Consider the following 18,643-nt stretch of genomic DNA (forward strand, 5'->3'; position numbering starts at 1 on the left):
CGCCTCCCACAGAAAGGTGTTGTTAGCAGGACAGAAGTGTGAGGCATGTCACCAAATCTGCTACCCTGATGGTGCTAGGCGTCTCCGAATTACAAGATTGCAACATTTCTTTAGTAAACAACTGAAAACATAAATGAGAAGTGAAAGAATAGAAACCACTTGGTGTAACAGCAAATACTTGAAGCATAAAGGATGGAAAACGGATTAAGAAAGTCTCAACCTCCAGAGGATCTTATTACTTAAAATACAGACCTCAAAATGTGTCAATTTATTGAAAATAGCCTAAATAAACCTTATTTTGATACAAACAAATTTCTGTAATGTTGGAAGTGGCGAACAAAAAGCAAGAACATTCCTGAAGATACAGGTAACATTTTTAAACTCACTGTTGGGTTAGTTTTGGCAGTGAACTACTGTCAAATAGTAGCAGAAAATAATTTTAAAAAATTCTGGACGCAAATAATAAAGAACTATAATTATAACCAGCAGTTGTAAGATCAAAATTAGGCAAGTAATCGTCTTTTATCGCCTAAAATCTGAAGAAGCTGGCATTTGTTTGTGCCTATTTTTATAGACTCTAAAAATAGCTCTTCAAATAGATGATATGATGCTTCTGTAAAAGATGCTTCTATTAAAAACTCACATACCAGGTTACTCAGTGCACACTGTGTGTGGGTTTGTTACCTGGTTTGCCGCAGGGGAATAGGAAGAGAGATGCATAAAAACGGGTCAAAAGTGTTGCTCTGCTTAAGGCAATGGGGGCACGTCAGAGAAGACCTGGAGACAAACACACAAACAGAGGAGAGGTTACAGTCTCTCAATTATTCAAAAAACAGAGCATTTGTAAAAAATAAAAATTGAAGAAAGACAAAAAATTAATAACAATAGAATTTGACAGTGTAATTTGCCCAAATCGGTGGCTGTAAGGTATTCTGCTAAAAGGGTTAAACTCAGACACTGTCGTTATCATGAATATAAAGCTATAAATTGAGGTTCAGACAGATTTATGAACTTCTTAAAATCCCAATTAAGGAGGAAGTGTGCACTCTTTCACAGTCTTAATGCAGACAGCATTTTAAATGTGCAGAGTCGTTGTGAATAGACCATGCGAGTTCCTTTCAGCCGCTGAGAAAAGGCAACAGCAAGGCAACAGAGGTGAGATGCTTTTTTATTAGGTTTCCCAGAATAGTAATGAGAATTTATGGCACAGTTAAGTAACAGTTCATATGAGCTAGAAAATAGAATAAAAGTGGAGGAAAAAGTGGTAAATAAGTAAAAGAAATTGAAAAAAAAGAAAGAAAAGTGGAAATGAAAGAGATGGACAAAGCAGAAATGTTGGGACAGTTCTGAAACAAAGAGAAATAAAGCAGCAGAACAGAAAGAAAAAACTTAAGAAAAGCTACAAAGCTGAGAGATTAATGACAAAGAATCTCTTTTTTTTTTAACAGTCAAGTGAGTAAAAGACTAGAAGGGGGAAAAAAACAGCCCTCTGACAGTATCAACACTTCCTTTCAAAGCTTTCAAGAAAGTACAAAGATTAGAAGAAAACAGGACTTTTGCTTTTGGTCCAGGAGACGTTTACAGGCAGCTTATAGACCAGCAGAGGAATCTCAGATCAAAAGCAAACAGACTGAATCCTACAACTGCAATAAAGATCTGATCTCTACAGAGTGAAAGACAGTTTTAATACTCTGGGTAATGTGCATTAAAGTGCATGCACAGTCAATTAGGCTGCAAAAAACCTGATCTGACTAAACAACATTTACACAAACGGTGTGAGCACTTTGTGTTTTCACTGCAGACATTGCTATGAATAGAGATAAAAAATATCATCCCTTAACCTGCTTTTTCTTGCCCCGGAGTCAGGTGAATTATACCCAAACAGCAAAGGTTTTGTAGTAAACACTGGCAGGTTTTTCACATTTCAGAATCACCAGCTTTTCAAAAGATCCTTCTCAAAAGCACATCATGCTCTGCTTTTATCTTTTTTGCTTTACAACCTTCTAAAAATGATGTTGCAACCCTCTTTAGAATCTAGAGTGATCATCAAACAGACGTCATTGGGCAGCGAAGGACAACAGCAGTCATTTCTCTTTACTGATAAAATGAATCAAATAGAGCCCCTGTGTGCTTTTCTTCAGTGTTCATTAAAGTCAGAGTCGCCTACTTTGGTTAAATAATGATCTAGATTTTTTTTGCCCCCCAAGATTTATTAACTAAATGCCATTAAACACCACTGGCACGAAACTGTCATCGTTTTTAATACCTGGCACAAATTTTAAATTAGATAAAAAAAAAATTTCTATCCTGAAAAACAGAAATATTTAGGAAGAAATCTCACTTTAACCTTAAAGATGGAGAAGGATAGCGAAATATATATTGGTATATATTTTTTTATGCAATTGTGGATCCACTTATACTTTAAATCCATTACGGTGTTCACAAAATTCAATTTGTTTCTCCTATAGAACCTTTTATATGCGCCCGTGTATGTATATGTACCAATCTCCCCATGCCTGCCTGTGTTTCTATTAAAAATGTTCATTTAACCTTTTACCAAAGATTTAGCTTCAATGTTTACATTCTTTCAACAACCATAACTTTTGAACCATGTACAAATTAAGATAATTCATATAATGTTGCATATTTTCAAATCTGTAAGTGGATTTGAAGATAAACATAGTCAAATAATGATTGTTCTCGAACATTTGTTCTATTAGGGTGTAAATCCAAACATTTGCATTTTTTAGGGAGTTTTTAAGTTCACAAATGTGAATTGTTTAAAGTTGTTAGTAGTAGCAAAAAATAAAAAAGTTTTAATCAGGTTACCATCACAACAAAAGCCCCAATCAAATTGAATCTTAAAACTCACTTCCTGAACTGTGGTGTTCGCCTGAATAGAAAGTGAGGCTGAGGCCTTCTGCATGTCTCCCAGGCCATTAAAAATGGATGTCACAAACAGGAAGACAGACACGGGGACACAGACTTTGACAAAGGCTCATTTAAAACCCTGAACCACAACAAACTGACACAGGCAGCCCAAACCACACGACAGCACAGCTCCAATCACAAACATTTATTCCAAATCAGAAAATTCCGGCAAGTTCCACAGGGAAAAAAAAAAATAACAAAAACATAAATAAAGCCAAAAGGAAAAAAGCAGCAAAAAAATGAGGTGGAAAGGAAAACAAAAGGAGTTCCATGGTGTCAGAGACAAAAAATACAAATAAAAATGAGCCAAACATGATGGATGTGATGCTACCTTGCATTTGGAGTCAAGGTGGGCCGAGTTTAGTGAAAACAAATGACATAAATAGGAGAGTGAAAACTGAGACTTTCAGAAGGAGTCTGGTGCAGCATACAGAAACCTGCACAAACTAACATTGTCAATATTGACCCAATACTGATCGAAGAACTCAAACAGAAAACTTTATTCAAAAATCTTGATGACTGATTCCACAAAAGCAATGAACCAGGATGCATATTATGGGGGAAAAGCCCAATCGTTTTGTATTAAGGGACTCTGATGCAGGAGACTACAGGTGGTTTTATGGTTTATGTTTACCTCATACTGCAGATACAGTTTCTTCTTTGTGATGATTGAACAATTTTAATGCCGGCAATCGCTCCAATTTATTTTGAAAGGAAGGTAAGGACGAGCAAAAGCTGCAGGTGACCAACCACAGCCCAAAGCCTGGGATGGTTTTGCATTTAAAAAAAAACCTCAATAATGTAATCAGCTGCCTTCCTGTCTATGCGCTGCTTGTAGAAAATATTTTCCTCTTAAAGTTTGTTCTCTTCCTTTAAGTTGCATGTGTGAGCTGCTCTACTTCAGGCGTTTTATTTCTTGACATTGCTTTCCACATACATGCATTCTAGAGCCACTTCAGCTGCTGTTTGCAACACAACTGTTATTTTTAAAACGCCCACATCTGATTTAGTGTTGGCCAAACTCGCTGCTTTGTTTTGTTTAGAACCTGGAGCCTCAGTTATCCTCAGTTAAACTCTTTTTTGTGTGTGGTTTCACACATGTTCTTTTATATTTTCCTTCCGCCTCCTGCTCATGAGTTTTAATATGTAATGTTGTAATAAATGCAATGCAAACAGACATATTCCTATAATTTGTATGTTAGCAGTAACTGGTAGTAGGGTAGTAGTTGAGCTTATATTTTCTCGCATTTGGGGAAATCTTAGTACCCTAGCTTTGACCAGCAGTAGCTGGAAACACACAAATCAGCCACGGAAACCTAACAACAATCTGGAGATCAAAAGTGACTAAACATAAAGAAGAAACTTTGAATCTAAAATCTTAAAACGTCTTAAAGTGATGCTTCCTGACTAAATGGGTTTGTCTTGAGAAAAAAAAAGAAAGAGGAAAGAAAGAAAGTGTTGCAGGTTTGTTGGAAAAAAGCAGCCATGCTGAACTTGTGGGAATGACAGAACGAAGGGCTCTCCCTGTTGATTTGGAACTTTTCTAGAAAAATAGACAAGTAGGAGAATTTGGAGCAGGGACGTAAGAGAGCTTTGGTTCACTTATTGGGTAATGCAGTGTAAGAGTCTGGCATGCAGTGAATATGTGTCAAGAACAAAACCAATTAATGATTTGCAGCCAATATAGTTGAGTAATGTCAGGCATCCAGTGTACGTGAGGAAAATAATCTGTTTCAATTGGTCGGCTTTGGTCCGTTCCATGTTAGAAATAGAAATGAATTGAGAAAAAAATTCCGTCATGTTCTTTGATTCAGTTAGTCCTGGAGAAATGTCTGAGTCAAGGTTCTTCATCACTAAGTGTTAGACCATCATCCTCTGGGCAAAGGAGGGGATAATCACATAGAAGAATGGCTGTTTACTCTCAGCATTCATTTACAGAGCCGATTTTTATAGACTGACTCCAATACCATAAACCACTAACCTGGTTTATGTGCTTCATTTATTAATGCCTGTGCAGATGGTCAGTTTTTACAGCGGGACAACAGGGACACACTCAAATCAGTCAAACCTTTATTTATAGGAAACTTTGTGCATAAATCATTTAAAGTTAGTACCGTAATGCCTCTTGAAATGTATTGTTTATTTCAAAAACTGGGATTCAATGTTTAATCATAGACTTAAAAATATTACATTTGTTTTCTTTTGGCAATTCCTCATTACAAGGATGAGCACAGCAAGATACTGAGCGTTTACTCAGATTATTTTGTGTTTATTGACAAAGCCCTCTCATTTTTTTTTAAATATTGACCATTTTAAAAGGTCTACCGAAATTATTTATGATTATGCTTGTATGGCTAGAAAGAAGGTGCCAAGCACCCAAAAAAGTTGAGTCGAGGGAGGCCAGATAAGAGCAGAGCAGAAAAAAACTCTGCTGCTTGAAAGACTGAAGCTATGTGATTACATTGTTTTTCAGGTGATGTATGAATTTCACACATATTACACTGGAGCTTTCACTGCAACCATTTCAGCCAAACTCTTCACTTTTAGATCTAGAGTCCACCAGGGTGTGAACAAGACACAGAATGCAAATCAACTGAATTTGCATCTATTTAACAATTTTTCTGCATATTTCTGAACAATTTATTTCACAGTCCGTATTACTCAGTCCTCAACGGTTCCTGGCATTTTTGAACTTTTGGCAGAAGGCAACATTTCTGCAGAAAAGAACTTCCTCACACCTTAAGTACATTGTCAGCATTGTTGTGCAGACATCCTCATAACTTCTGCTTCTTATGCAAACATTCCCCAAAGCCTTTTGAGTGTGGACAGCTTCCCAAATGTTCTGGAAAAATCTTTAAGAAAGCCACACAAAAGGTTACAGGTACAGAGATGAGGGTCTATATAAGAGAATATGGGGTACTGGTGTGAAGATTATTGGATAAGAATGTCAGGGCTATCTGCCGATCTCTCAGCTTTGAAGTGCAGCTGGTGAGACCTGCAAAGAGGGCTAGCAGGTAGAATGAGAAAAAAACAGAAATCCGCAACAATTCTTATAACCAACTGTATAACTATATAACTATAACTAATCCATTATAGATTTATCTTAATGGTTGTGGGAGAGTCACCCTCATTGACCTGTTCCACAGTTTTACCACGTCCAGTTTAATCCCAGATGTTCCCCTGCTGCCCTGCTATGATTTTCAGTTTCTTCAGCATTCTTGATTGATTACTAGACAGAAGACTCCCAGGTATGGCTACTGGTTAAGCAGAGATTCTTAGGATGATTCAAGTATCGATGATGTGTACACATTTCTGTCTCAAACAGAAAGTATGTCAATGTTGCATAGTTTGCTTCCACAACCATTCTCATCTTGATCACAGTCTAGTGAAAACCAACCTTCATTAACCAAAGAATGAGAGAACTGTAGAAAATCTTCAGTATGCCTTCACACTGCACTCATGAGTGGAGTAAACCAAAATGAAAGACCTAGCCAGGAAGAAAAAATTAGAGCAAAAAAAAATTCTGTCTCTTAAAATACCATTTATAACCAATAGAATTCCAGTTCGGGTACCCAATTTATCCACAAAGCAAAAATGATTATAAAGTCCATAAACATATTCTCCTAAGTGTCTGCACCTCCTCGTAAGACGTCTCTGCGTGCTTTTTTTTTTTCTTCGAATGTATGCTCTTACATCACTTCCTGTCCTTCTCATTTTGGTTGGCTGCAAGTCTGTACTTTTTTAGCACATAAGGGTACATTTACACTGACGGGTTTGAGTCAAACCAGGGTTCATTCAGTTAGATTGTCTGGTTCATTTGGCATGTTTAAAAGTTCACCTTAACTTTGATGTTGACCAAACAATAAAAAAAACTAAATGTGAATGAATACCAACAACAGAGACCAAAGAGTGACGCACAGGGCATTAAAGGTAGATGAGAAAAATAGTGCTTACAGCCCAACAAGTGTAAATCATGAATATGTTTATTTACATTTACCATTTGTCTACAAGGTAAGAATGCTGTGATGAGGTCTAAGTGTTTCTAGGTGTGTTTTAAGTATCAGATGGTCAATAAATGAGCAGAACCAGCAAGTTTTCTTGTTTGTGCTTCTTTTTCTTTTCTGGTCAGAACTCGTGTTTTGGCAACACTGCCCCCAAGTAGGCAGCTTTTGTTACAAAGCAGTAAAGTTGTTAAAAATTCAAAATGTAACAGTATATTCTCTGCTTATTCAAATCAAAAATTTGAATTGCTGTAGTGGGAAAACTAGCATAAAGAAAAACACTGTGGCTAACATGCAACCAAAAAATAAAAAAAAGTATAATTTTAAGGCTTACCAGCGTTAACCGTTTGGTCCTTCAGAGAGTTCAAGTGAGGTTTTTCCCAGATAAGCAAAACTGTTCAAGTAAAAAAGAAGGTCTGGAACAAACAGCCCTGGTATAAATGCCCCTAAAGAACAGAAATTCAACACAGATTTGATCCTTTCACTAAGCTAAAAAATTTTAAGCTTCTTCATCCAAAAGTCTTCTATGACAACAACATGAAGTAGATTCTAGCAGTCCTTACATCCATTAGTGACCTTTGTTGCCCGCTAGTCTGTATACTTGGCTCAGATCAATATGAAAAGCATGAACTCATGCAATGAATGTCGTAGGTGTCTGCAGTGGAAAACTCTTGTAACTAACTGATTTATTTATCTTATAAAGGAAAGGAAAAACTGATGTGTAAGGCGCCGCTTTATTCTGTTACACCCCAAGAGTGTTCAGCATGTTTCTCCTGGGAAGGCATGTCAGAGTACCAAGATAGTAATTTTAAGACAAAAGCTATCTGTAAAGCAAAAATGACTGTTATCCTAGATATAAACACAGACAGTTTCTTCTCTTCAAAAGACACAGAAGCTGGAGTCAGATAGAGTAACAAAATTATTCTGATGGTCACAATTCTGGCTTTATTTCAATAGGCAGCTTTTACCAAAAGGAAAACACGTTCTCGTCTTTTTTGTGATGCTTTCTTCATATTACAAATGACAAAATTCAATGTTACAACTGTCACAAAAAAAATAATGTTTTCTTAATAGAATAATAAACGGGAATCTAACTTCTTTAGCAGCCCTACAGAGTTGGTCCCCACATACAATGCAGAGAAGGTTCATGGGAACAACCTGTTTCAATAAACCTAAATTTAAAGCAGGACTCCTGGTATTGGCTGACAAATGCAGCTTTTTTCTTTGCAGTCTTCCCATTGGCTCTTTTTTAATGCAAAAAAACTTGTTTAAGCGGTTTTCTTTTTATAGACTTTGTTAACTTGCAGGTTTTTTCTTTAGCAGTTATGTTACTTGCCCAGGATAGCCCTTTTAAGAATATAGCAGAAGCAAAGCGTGTGAGTAAGGCAAGCATCTTGACATAAAGAATGATGCATGTCAAGATGCAGTGGAGAGAATCTGGTTGATTTCAGAATAAAATGTCATTCAGAATCAGATACTACATAAAAAGAATGAAATGTAGCCTATGTATTCTTTTTGTGTGGCCCAGTACCAAGTGACCTGCAGACTGGCACTGGTCTACAACTCAGGTGCTCAGGACTCCAACATGCTGCATGTAATGAACAACTGCCAGAACCCAGAGCAGAAGATAAATCCTCTAAATCCAAAACTGGTCAGTTTGAGCTCATCTTTATGGAAAACGAATAAAAAATTAAAACTCACAAGGGTTGAACAGATATATCCTTTAGTTAATTTGTTGCATTAAATAAAAATAAAAAAACAATCAATGCAAAACTTGAAATTAATGCATTGAATTTAACTGGATCATCATGAGACCGTAAAGTTGCAAAGATCAATCAGATTCTAATTCTAAATGTAAACAAGTTTGGACTGTGTGGTTTTGATAAAGTTTGAAAGACAGATTACAGATAGTTTTTAACTTAAACGTTAACCAACTTTCTGCAGAACAAACTTCTTTTAATCTGAAACTGTGCTGTTTCTGTCTGTTTGTCTCACCTGTATTGGGCCTGGAAATGCTCCTGAACAAAACTGTGTCGACTCCGAGGTTGTTGTGTGCTGGGATTCAAACGGTCTTCGGAAGAACTGGTCCCCTGCAGACAAAACACAGAAAGTAAGTAAACCCACTTGTGAACATGATTTAACACTTCAGGAGCCTAAATATGAAATAAATGACAACAAAAAACAAAAACAAACATCATTATTGGATGCTAGATGATGATTGGATTCAACTTGATCATTATTATGAGCATATTTTGTTCTTGGACCACAGAAGGAAAAATCCTGTTGACGTAATATAGTTAGTTAGATACTAAAACCATTTCAAATAAAATAAGGTTTATATATAAATGAGTAGAAAATAAAAACTAAAAAAATGTCACCAACTAAAAACAGAAAATCAAAAAGTCTACGTTCACATTGCACTTTTAAAAGAAGACCCAACCTTCTCGACAATTCCACACAATTAATTAAGGATTATGGATATAAACACAACTTAAATAAGAAGACAAAACAAGTGAGAAAAAAGAAATCCTAACTTGGAAATCTGGTGCCCAAACCCCAATCCTCAAAGACAGCTGTCCTGCGTTCTTTCAGAAGTCCCTTCCTTTCAGGTGGAACCCACCTGACTCGGGTAATCAACCAGACACCATCCCTCAATAACAGGGCTTGGATGCTCCAGTCGAATATGAAACTGTACTTTCCTCCATCTCCTCTATGAGCTCACCTCTTGTTTTTTTTTTTTTTTTTGTAACCTGAGACGTTTCATGGTTTTTCACACATTCTTGTTGAGGACCCAACTATTAAACGTAAACAATAAAACCTCCCATTACATATTCCAGTTAGACGACTATTAACCAAGTTCAAACCTGGTGAACAAAATCATCACGCAAAGGGTTTCGTCTCAATCAGTCTCTTGGCAAAAATTTGATTTTTTTTTGGGCATGTTTTGAACCGTGATAGCAGATTTAATGACACATCAACTTTGAAGAAGGCTTTTCTTTTGTTAAAACAAAATCCAAGAGCTTCTTCATTTTCTCTGAACAATGAACCACGGCTGGCATCTTCGAAAACGTCCTGAACATATAATGAGGCGAAAATCACAAAGCTAAGGGAATGACTTTTTCTTACAAATGACTTTACCTTGTAAATGTATTGGTCAATTCTTTTGAAAAATCATCAAACTCTTAAGCTGAGCAATGTTACCGGTAATTGTTATTTCCAGTCCATTTTTAATATTCACATCTCAATGCAAGTGGTCTTTCTCCAGCTTAATGGGCTCAAATTTTCATCTCCATACAAAAAAACAATGGAGAAAACCTGCGGACGTTCACAAAGAGGTAACAAACATCACCATGGAAACCTGGCCCTATTCTCATAGTGAACATGAGGGAATAAAAAATATTTATCAACGGCATGGCCTAAAAAATAAAGACAACCAAATGAAGCCACCTGAGATGTTCAAGGCTTTTACTCATCTGGAAAGCGTCTGTTTGGATGAACATTTCTTATCCAGTACATTCAAGTCTTAGTTGTAAAGCATAGGTGGAGCTTGCAAACAAAAGAGACATTCATTAAGCTGTATAAACTCCACAACAAATAATGGAGTTTTTGTTCTCAGTTACACGTTAATTCATACCAGCAAGGGAAGCCATTTAGTGCTGCTAAAAACTTTTTTCCCATCAGGTATTGGTGACTGCTTGTTCCCAACTATTAATGCAAATCAGACCTATCTGAAAGATATTCATTTGAAATTTGGACCAATCACTACAGCTATTCAGCAAATGGGTTAAAGATTTATTTCACGGCATACGCAGGCAAGTACACACCAATGAAGAATAAATTTTCTTACAAAAGTGTGAAAGTTGGGAGATAGATCTGGGCGACTAATAAATGTAATCGATTAATCCGAATTTTTTCCTCTGTGAAAAAAATGAACCAAGACCCCCTAGAAAAAGGAGCCCGAGAGCGGACCACATACAGCTTTGGTGTATTCAGACTGAAAATGTGTTATGAATTATCCGGCAAAATGAACTCTGGTTGACTTTAAGCAAACCAAATGTGTCAAGTATGAATATATAAACCAAAATGCTTTTTTCAAACTAACTTCATTTTCAAATCAGAAGCAATACAGTTCTGTAAGTTAGTCAGTACAGTAATAGTATTTCAAGCCATCACTGTCACAAAACAGGCAGATGGCTGGTACTAACTGCAGCTGTTTTTATTAGCACAGCTAAAAGTCCACAAAGCTAAATCAGGGTCAGGCAGGCAGGGGACAATAATGAGCATGGGAGCAGACAAGAAACAAGAGTCCCATAGTCAGGATCCAGGGGACATTCGGGGCAGGCGGTAGTCAAACAGAATTAGAGACAACACAGGGTCAAAAAATCAGAAGATCAGGTCTGGATATAACGCTCGCTAATGCAGGCAAAATGAAACAAACAATACTTCACACTTAGTAAGGCTCAATGCAGTGCTTAAGTGCACTGTGAGTGATTGCAAATGAGTGAGTGCGGCATCCAGAAACTGTGCGCCGTGGTTGCTGGGAGATGAAGTGCACTCAGAACTCTGGAGACTGTTATTTTATTCTCTAGTCACTTTATTCTCTCCTCATTTTTTTACTTTATTTTTTATACTATTTATATTTAGGCCTGTTCTATTTATAGTTTGTTTATTGTGCAATTTGAAGGTGTCTCCCCGTTTAACTGAATCAAATCAAATCAAACTTTATTTATAAAATAGCGCTTCTCATGCACTTTGTGCAGCTCGAAGCGCTTTAACACTAAAAACAGTAAACACACAACATTACAATAAAAACCCCAACCCACCCTTCACCCTTCCCACTCCCCTCCATTAAACCACATGAACCATGGCTCCCACGTACAATGAAATATGACTATGTAACTGTAAAAGAATAAATAAATAAATAAATAAATAAATAAATAAATAAATAAATAAATAAATAAATAAATAAATAAATAAATAAATAAATAAATAAATAAATAAATAAACAAACAAACAAACAAACAAACAAACAAACAAACAAACAAACAAACAAGTATGGCTTGGCTCTGCTGTGAGGAAACAGTATCTGGGAATCCTTTCATACCAGGAGCCAGCCTGGCCACCGGAACATCGCCACAGTGCCCACCCAGACCGGGACAACACCGGGGTCCCCCTCACAGCCAAAAGCTGTAAAATTAGACCCCAGCCGCCCCAGCAAGGGCAACAACTGCAGCAACAACCGCTGACCAAGCCGGCAATCCCTGGAGGAAAAGATCCCCTCAAGAAACACTGGGGCTAAAATCATAAGATGCTAAAATTAAAAACATAAAAAAGAAAGAAAAAAAAAAAAAAAAAAAAACATAAAATTGAAAATAAGATGCGTAAAATTAAAATAAATACATAAAATAGCCTATACTAAAACTAATAGAATAAATTAGCAGTTAAAATCAACTAAAAGCTAAATTAAAAAGGTGGGTCTTGAGCCTCTTCTTAAAAACCTCTACTGTCTCTGAGGCTCTCCGGAAGGCCGTTCCACAGGCGAGGACCATAATGGCAGAACGAAGCCTCACCATAAGTTTTGGTCCTCACCTTGGGAACAACTAAGAGGCCAGCACTGGAAGACCTCAAGGTCCGCGAGGGCTCATATTTTAAAAGAATATCATTTAAATAAGAAGGCCCAAGACCATAAAAACATTTATAAACCATTAAAAGAATCTTAAAATCAATCCTGAAACGCACAGGGAGCCAATGCAGCGATTTTAAAACCGGTGTAATGTGTTCTCGCCCTCTGGTCCTCGTCAGAACTCGTGCCGCTGAGTTCTGTAGAAGTTGTAAGTTTGAAAGAGACTTTTTGGGTAAACCAGAGAGCAGGGCATTACAATAATCTAAACCAGTGTTTTTCAACCTTTTCTGAGCCACGGCACACTTTAACCTTAAAAAAAATCCCGCGGCACACCAGCATCCAAAAATTTAAAAAAAGGAGAAACTCATAGTCTGTATTGATCTACAGCCCCTCCGCAATCTCACATGCATTTTTGAGATAATTGTTGCAGAAAAAGCTGGAAACTGCAGCTGTTTTTTCTAAAAGATGCAATAAAAGATAAGTTAGAAGATTTAAAAACAGTTTGATGTGTGTTCGTTGGTTTCAAGACGTTTAACAACAGATCTCCGTATGCGCTGTCACTCTCACAACCCAATGCATCATGGGAGATGTAGTGCATAAAACGGCCGGAGATTGCTTTTCGGAGCTTCATTGTTTTGTTCTCTTGTTCCACGGTCTGATACCGGATTCTGTGGAAAGCTACACCGCTAAAGACGAGCTTTAGCTGCTATTTTTTTTTAGAATTGAGCGACTTTACGAGCTAAATCGGAACAAGGAAGTGAAGACTTTAACCACTTCTGATTGGTCAGACTGATGACATGTGATTAAGTCTTCAAGAATGATTGGTGGAGACAGTTAAAGGAACGGGACGTTTCCAAAATACAGCCGAAGGTGCAGCTGAATCGCGGTACCTTATCAAAATGTCTTTAATAAAATAAAATAAACGCAAAGAAAAAGTATTTTATGATCTTTTATATTCCTAACTCCTCAGTGTTTTATCAGGGCCTGTTTGGATGAACAGAGAGCTGAAATCATGGAGATGGAAAATGTTTTTAGATCAGTTAATGAGGGCAATTTCCCACGGCACACTTGACCATCTCTCACGGCACACTAGTGTACACTGGTTGAAAAACACTGATCTAAACGACTGAAAATAAAAGCATGCATTAGTACTGAAGATGAAGAGAAAACGCAATTTCAATTTCTATGTATGTGTCAACATTGTAGATCTTGACAAATAAAGTTACTTGACTTGACTTACTTGACTTACTGTTCCCACTGGTGACCTGAGGGGGAGACAGAGCTCTGACTTCTGACAATCACACCATTTAGAGTTTTTTTTTTTTCCGTAATCGGTGATCAGTTCCCAAAACCCAACATAACTACACGATTTAACTGCACAGTAAGGTTACTCCCTCCTTGCACTGCAGATCTAAACAATACAAGAGGTCTGAGATAAAAAGCCTTGTGTGCTTAGTGACGCCAGTATCCAAAGAACAAAGAATACCACCTTAACATTGTTAAAGCTCCTCAAATTGTCTTCCAAAAATAGATGTGGGGGGGCCTGCCACAGCAGCAGCAGAAGCTTTCAGAGGAATAAAACGGTTCAACTGTTAGGTTGGGTAGTTTGTTGAAAAAGCCTTGACTGCCAAAAGATTTAAGACACATTAAAGTGCTGCTCCCAGCTCCTGACAAAATAATTTTTTTTTTTTTAGGATTCACACATCAGCACCGACCTCAGAACACATTATAATGCAGGCTACAGTATTAAGGTGGATTTGTTTTATTTTTAATAAAGGTGGTAGACTTAAATCTTATTTTAAATAAACTGTTATAAAAAGACAGTAAAAAGCAAGTTCAGACCATTAATTTAAATTAATGTTGCACACAAGTGAAAAACTGTTGAAAATGTGGCTTTCACACTGGACCTCATCCTGGAATTGTGGAAATGAATAGACTTATTTCTAATTTTTTGGAAAGGGTGTGTAAATGGACTCAATATTATCTTTTTATAATTTCTTTTATTACAATAATTCATTAGCTAATTGCAATCTCCAAATACATATAATAATAATAATGTGTTGTAAAATGTATAAGGTGTTGTAAATGGTGTGTTATAAACAAAAATGACAACTAAAAGAAAAGCTTTTCTTGAATAAGTTCACTGCTGCTTAATACATTCCAATACTACAACTGCCATCTGTCGTTCTTAAGGAACCATGCAAAGTTTTCTTGTCACAATATTGGATTTTGTCTTATGTAAGCTTTTTTCAGGTTTTGTCCTTTTGAGTCCACTAACATTTGCAGCTAAATTCTGCACGATCATCACCTTTTTAAGGCGTACCACCTCATCACCCCCCCCCCCCCCCCCCCCCCCCCGTGCCATCTTTTTACTTGCTGGAAGAAGTGAAATTTCTCCCTAGCGATCCACAGACTCCAAACCTTGACATGAAAACATATGTTGCCAACAAAGCCAGCTGATTCCTCATAGCGCGCAGTCATGTGCAACGTTTCTGAAGATCTTTGCAGAGCAGCAGGGAGTGAGTGGGAGTCTGGATTAATGTGAGTGGTCTTTTCTAAAAAAGCGTGTATGTGTGCTTCAACAGAGCAAAAATCTGAAAGCATTCTGACAGCAACTTAAAAGAGTTTGGGGTTTGTGTTAAAGGACACGTTGGTTTTGCTTCAAACCATGAAATGCTTTGGCCTGGAGGCAAAGAAAGTGAGCTTCAACAGGAGCTGGAGAGGATTTCATCAGGAGGAGGAAACAATGAGATCACCAGCAGAAAAAAACAAAAAAAAACAATATCAGTGTGTTTGAAATGTCCCAGGTTGACGACTGAAAGAGAAGTATTGCCAGCATTCATCAAAACAACAGGAAAAAAAAGATTTTTTTGTGTTCCTCAATCAGCAGATAAAACATTTTTAACACAAACAAATATATACAAAAAAAGAATGTCAAAAAAATGACAGGTAAAGAACATTTTGTGTTTTCTAAATAAAGTTTTATTGCAGTTTTATTGCAAAGAAAAAAAGGCGAGTAACCAGCATTTAAGCGCCATTTGATTTTTAAATATTAGTTTTCTCAAAGAGGTATTGTGATGTATTGTCTGCGTATACAGTATATGCTACGACTGACAGTCAGAACACAACCAGTCCAACCACTTGTGGGTGACTTTCTCTGCAACAGCAGAGAAGAATTTGAGATATTTGAGATATGTATCAGTTTATTGCATGTTCCAATGTTTTGCAGGCAGAGGGTCCATAACTCAGCAGAGGAGCATCACAACACCTTCATGGTGTTAAAGTTTATTTAAAGTCTCATTAGTGCTCACACATTGGTGTGTAAAATGTTTTCTTCACATTTAACACATCTCCCCTGGGGGAACAGTGAGCTGCAGTAACAGCCGCCACACTCGGGAATCATTTGGTGGTTTAACCCCCTAATCCAACCCCATGGCTAAGTGCCTTTTTTTTTAAGAGTCTTTGGTATGACTCAAAATTTGATTAATGATTAGAACTTACAATCTTCCAGTTTCAGGGCGAACACTCTACCACAAGCCCACTGAGTTGGTCTGGTGTCCCCTTGTGGGGAGTAGTTTACCACAAACCTAATTTAAGTCAGAAACAGGCTAGCAGCATTAATGGACATTTTCATCTGGACAGAAATTAGAAGACTGAAGAAACTAACATAAACATGAACTTAGATTTTATAGCTTCATATAATCTCCAAAAGCAAAAAAAACCTTTAGTATAAAAGTTTAGATGTATAAGGTTGATTCAATTAATTAGCTCAGACTGCAAAAAGATTTTACACACTTAACATGCTCACCTTTACCGTCAGAAACAACTCCAATGTTTTCAAACAGTCAAACATTCACGTTTTCATGCACATATTCACACAAAATCCAATAACCCTAGACTGATTCTTTTTCATTTGTTTTAGTTTCCCCTCTCTGCTTCGATACAAGTTGTTTTTGTTATTGCGTTCACTGAAAACCAGGACAGACTGAAATGAAATAGCCTTCAGTTTGTCATCAAAAGGCAAGAGTGAAATCTTTTACTGTTTTTCCAAGGTGCAGGTCCAAAAAAAAGACAAATGCAACACAAATTAAGAGTGAAAGTCACTCCAGCTATTCTTATCTTTTAGTGTCACATATAAAGCATGACCCTGAAGTTACAAATTGAAAAAAAAACATAATTGTAAAGTATGTAAATACTTTCTGAAGAAACAAAATGCTGCTGAAGATATAAACGCTAGTTTGACTCACTGCCCAACAACTTTCCATATCAATTTGGTTTAAGATTTAAATTTGATAAACTTTTGCTTTTAGTGTTTATCAATTATTTGTCAAATTATCTTTCTACATCTAAATGTATGAATCTTGGCCTTTATATGACCAGTGATTGAAACTGAACAACGATGTAACTTACATTTAGAAATGTTAACATCTTGCTTTGTATAAATTCAAAAAGCAAAGCCTTTTGACCTAAAATTTACAATAAATGACATAAATCCATCCATTCATCCATCCATCCATCCAGCTTCAGAACCCTCTGATTACCTTTCGGGGTCAAGGGGCTTGTAAAGTCAACCCAGCTACTGTTGAGCAAAGGCAGGTTACAGCCTGAACAGGTTTATTACAGGAAATGGTTTAAAAATATATATTTGATTTATGAAAGACCTGTAGCAACACAACATGTAAACTCATCTTGAAGAGAAATTGATGGATCTGCGTCTTGCAGTCAAGTGTGATGGAGATGACTTCAGAATTAGAACCTCCAAGTAGCTGTGGCTTTAAACTCATGAATGGGTGCAATGAACATGTAAAAATGGAAAAAAATAACTTCTTAACAAATGAATTCCTTTTTTAATTTTATCCGATTTGAGCACCAACAAAAAAGCAAAAACCAAGTCAAATTTTACTTTTTAAAAAACGAAAAATAACTCTTTAACCTTTCAGACACGAGTATTGAGTATAAGAGGTACATAAAGAATTATTACAGTAAGTTTTTAAGTATTTGAAAACAACAACATCAAAGAATTCATGCATGCATGTGGCACATATGAAGATTTTAGTGTTTAGCAGGCATTTGGACAAATTAGTCTTTGTGTTAGATTCTTGGTTTTGTTTGTATCATTAAACTTAAACCAAAGAAAAAAAAATCCTTTGGTTGGTGGAGAAAAAAAAGAGGGAAAAAAAATCACAATGACCTACAAACAAGGGGTTATGTATCTATTTATGTAAGAGTTAAATATGTCTTATTAAAAATATAAAGCAATAATAAAATTATTTAAAAAAAATTAATACAAAAAATGCAACATTTGATGCCATGTCCACACAATGTATTGATAAAGAATTTTAAATTAATTAATAAATCAGCTACCATCTTCTCTTTTGCTTATTTCATGTTTTTGTAAATGTTTTTATTATATTTATTTCTCATTTGAATTCACGCTGGTGACATATCGGTTATTAAGCATCAGACTTTTCTTTTGTACTTATAGATGCATAAAAAAAGCAAAAATAACCAAAAGATTTTGGGGGGAGGGCAAACCAAACCCCAGACAGAGAGAGGGGAGACGGCCGGCCTGAAAGAGCAGGAATGAAAGAAATGCCGTCCGTCTGCATGGTCAACCAGCTGAGTCACCTCTATTCTTTCAGGTCTGGGCAGCTGCTAATTCAACCCATTCAGGGCTGGCTTATGCTAACAAGGCAAACAGAGAGATAACGGTGCAAACCGCAGGCATTTTAACCCTTCCTCCTCTATTTTCCTTCGGCTATCATGACTCCCTTGACTCCCCTCCAGAAAAAAATGAACAGACGTGGCTGAGGTTTCTTTCAACGTCGGCTGCCCTTTCTTTATTGCTGCGGCTGTCCACGCCGAGAGGGGTTTCAAGCCATCTTTCTCTGATCTCAGACCTGTCCCCTGAGGGTTCTGGAGGTACTCACTCACCTCAGGCAGAGGCACAACAGCAGTGTAAGAGACTCGCTTCTCTCTGGCTGTTACTATGGTGATGCCAGGAGAGCCAAAACAACGGCTGCGCAGAAAAAAAAAAATTCAGCCTGAGACAAGAGCTGGCGACAGAGCTCTGACAGACAAATCTGGC

General features: G+C 36.9%; 1 protein-coding gene across 1 annotated transcript in view; it reads right to left on the bottom strand.

Moving 5' to 3' along the window:
- The window catches only part of usp43a (ubiquitin specific peptidase 43a), a 128,397-nt gene that overhangs the window by 84,085 nt on the left and 25,669 nt on the right, over positions 1-18,643 (bottom strand). The window contains exons 3-4 of the mRNA XM_011473836.4: positions 8,928-9,022; positions 685-777 (exon numbers count right to left, since the gene is read on the bottom strand). Coding sequence (XP_011472138.1) covers positions 685-777; positions 8,928-9,022 — 188 coding nt within the window. The remainder of the gene's footprint in view (positions 1-684; positions 778-8,927; positions 9,023-18,643) is intronic.

Source organism: Oryzias latipes, chromosome 1 (assembly GCF_053564925.1).
Source record: "Oryzias latipes strain Hd-rR chromosome 1, Olatipes_Hd-rR_3.1".
In the NCBI taxonomy this organism is placed as follows: domain Eukaryota; kingdom Metazoa; phylum Chordata; class Actinopteri; order Beloniformes; family Adrianichthyidae; genus Oryzias; species Oryzias latipes.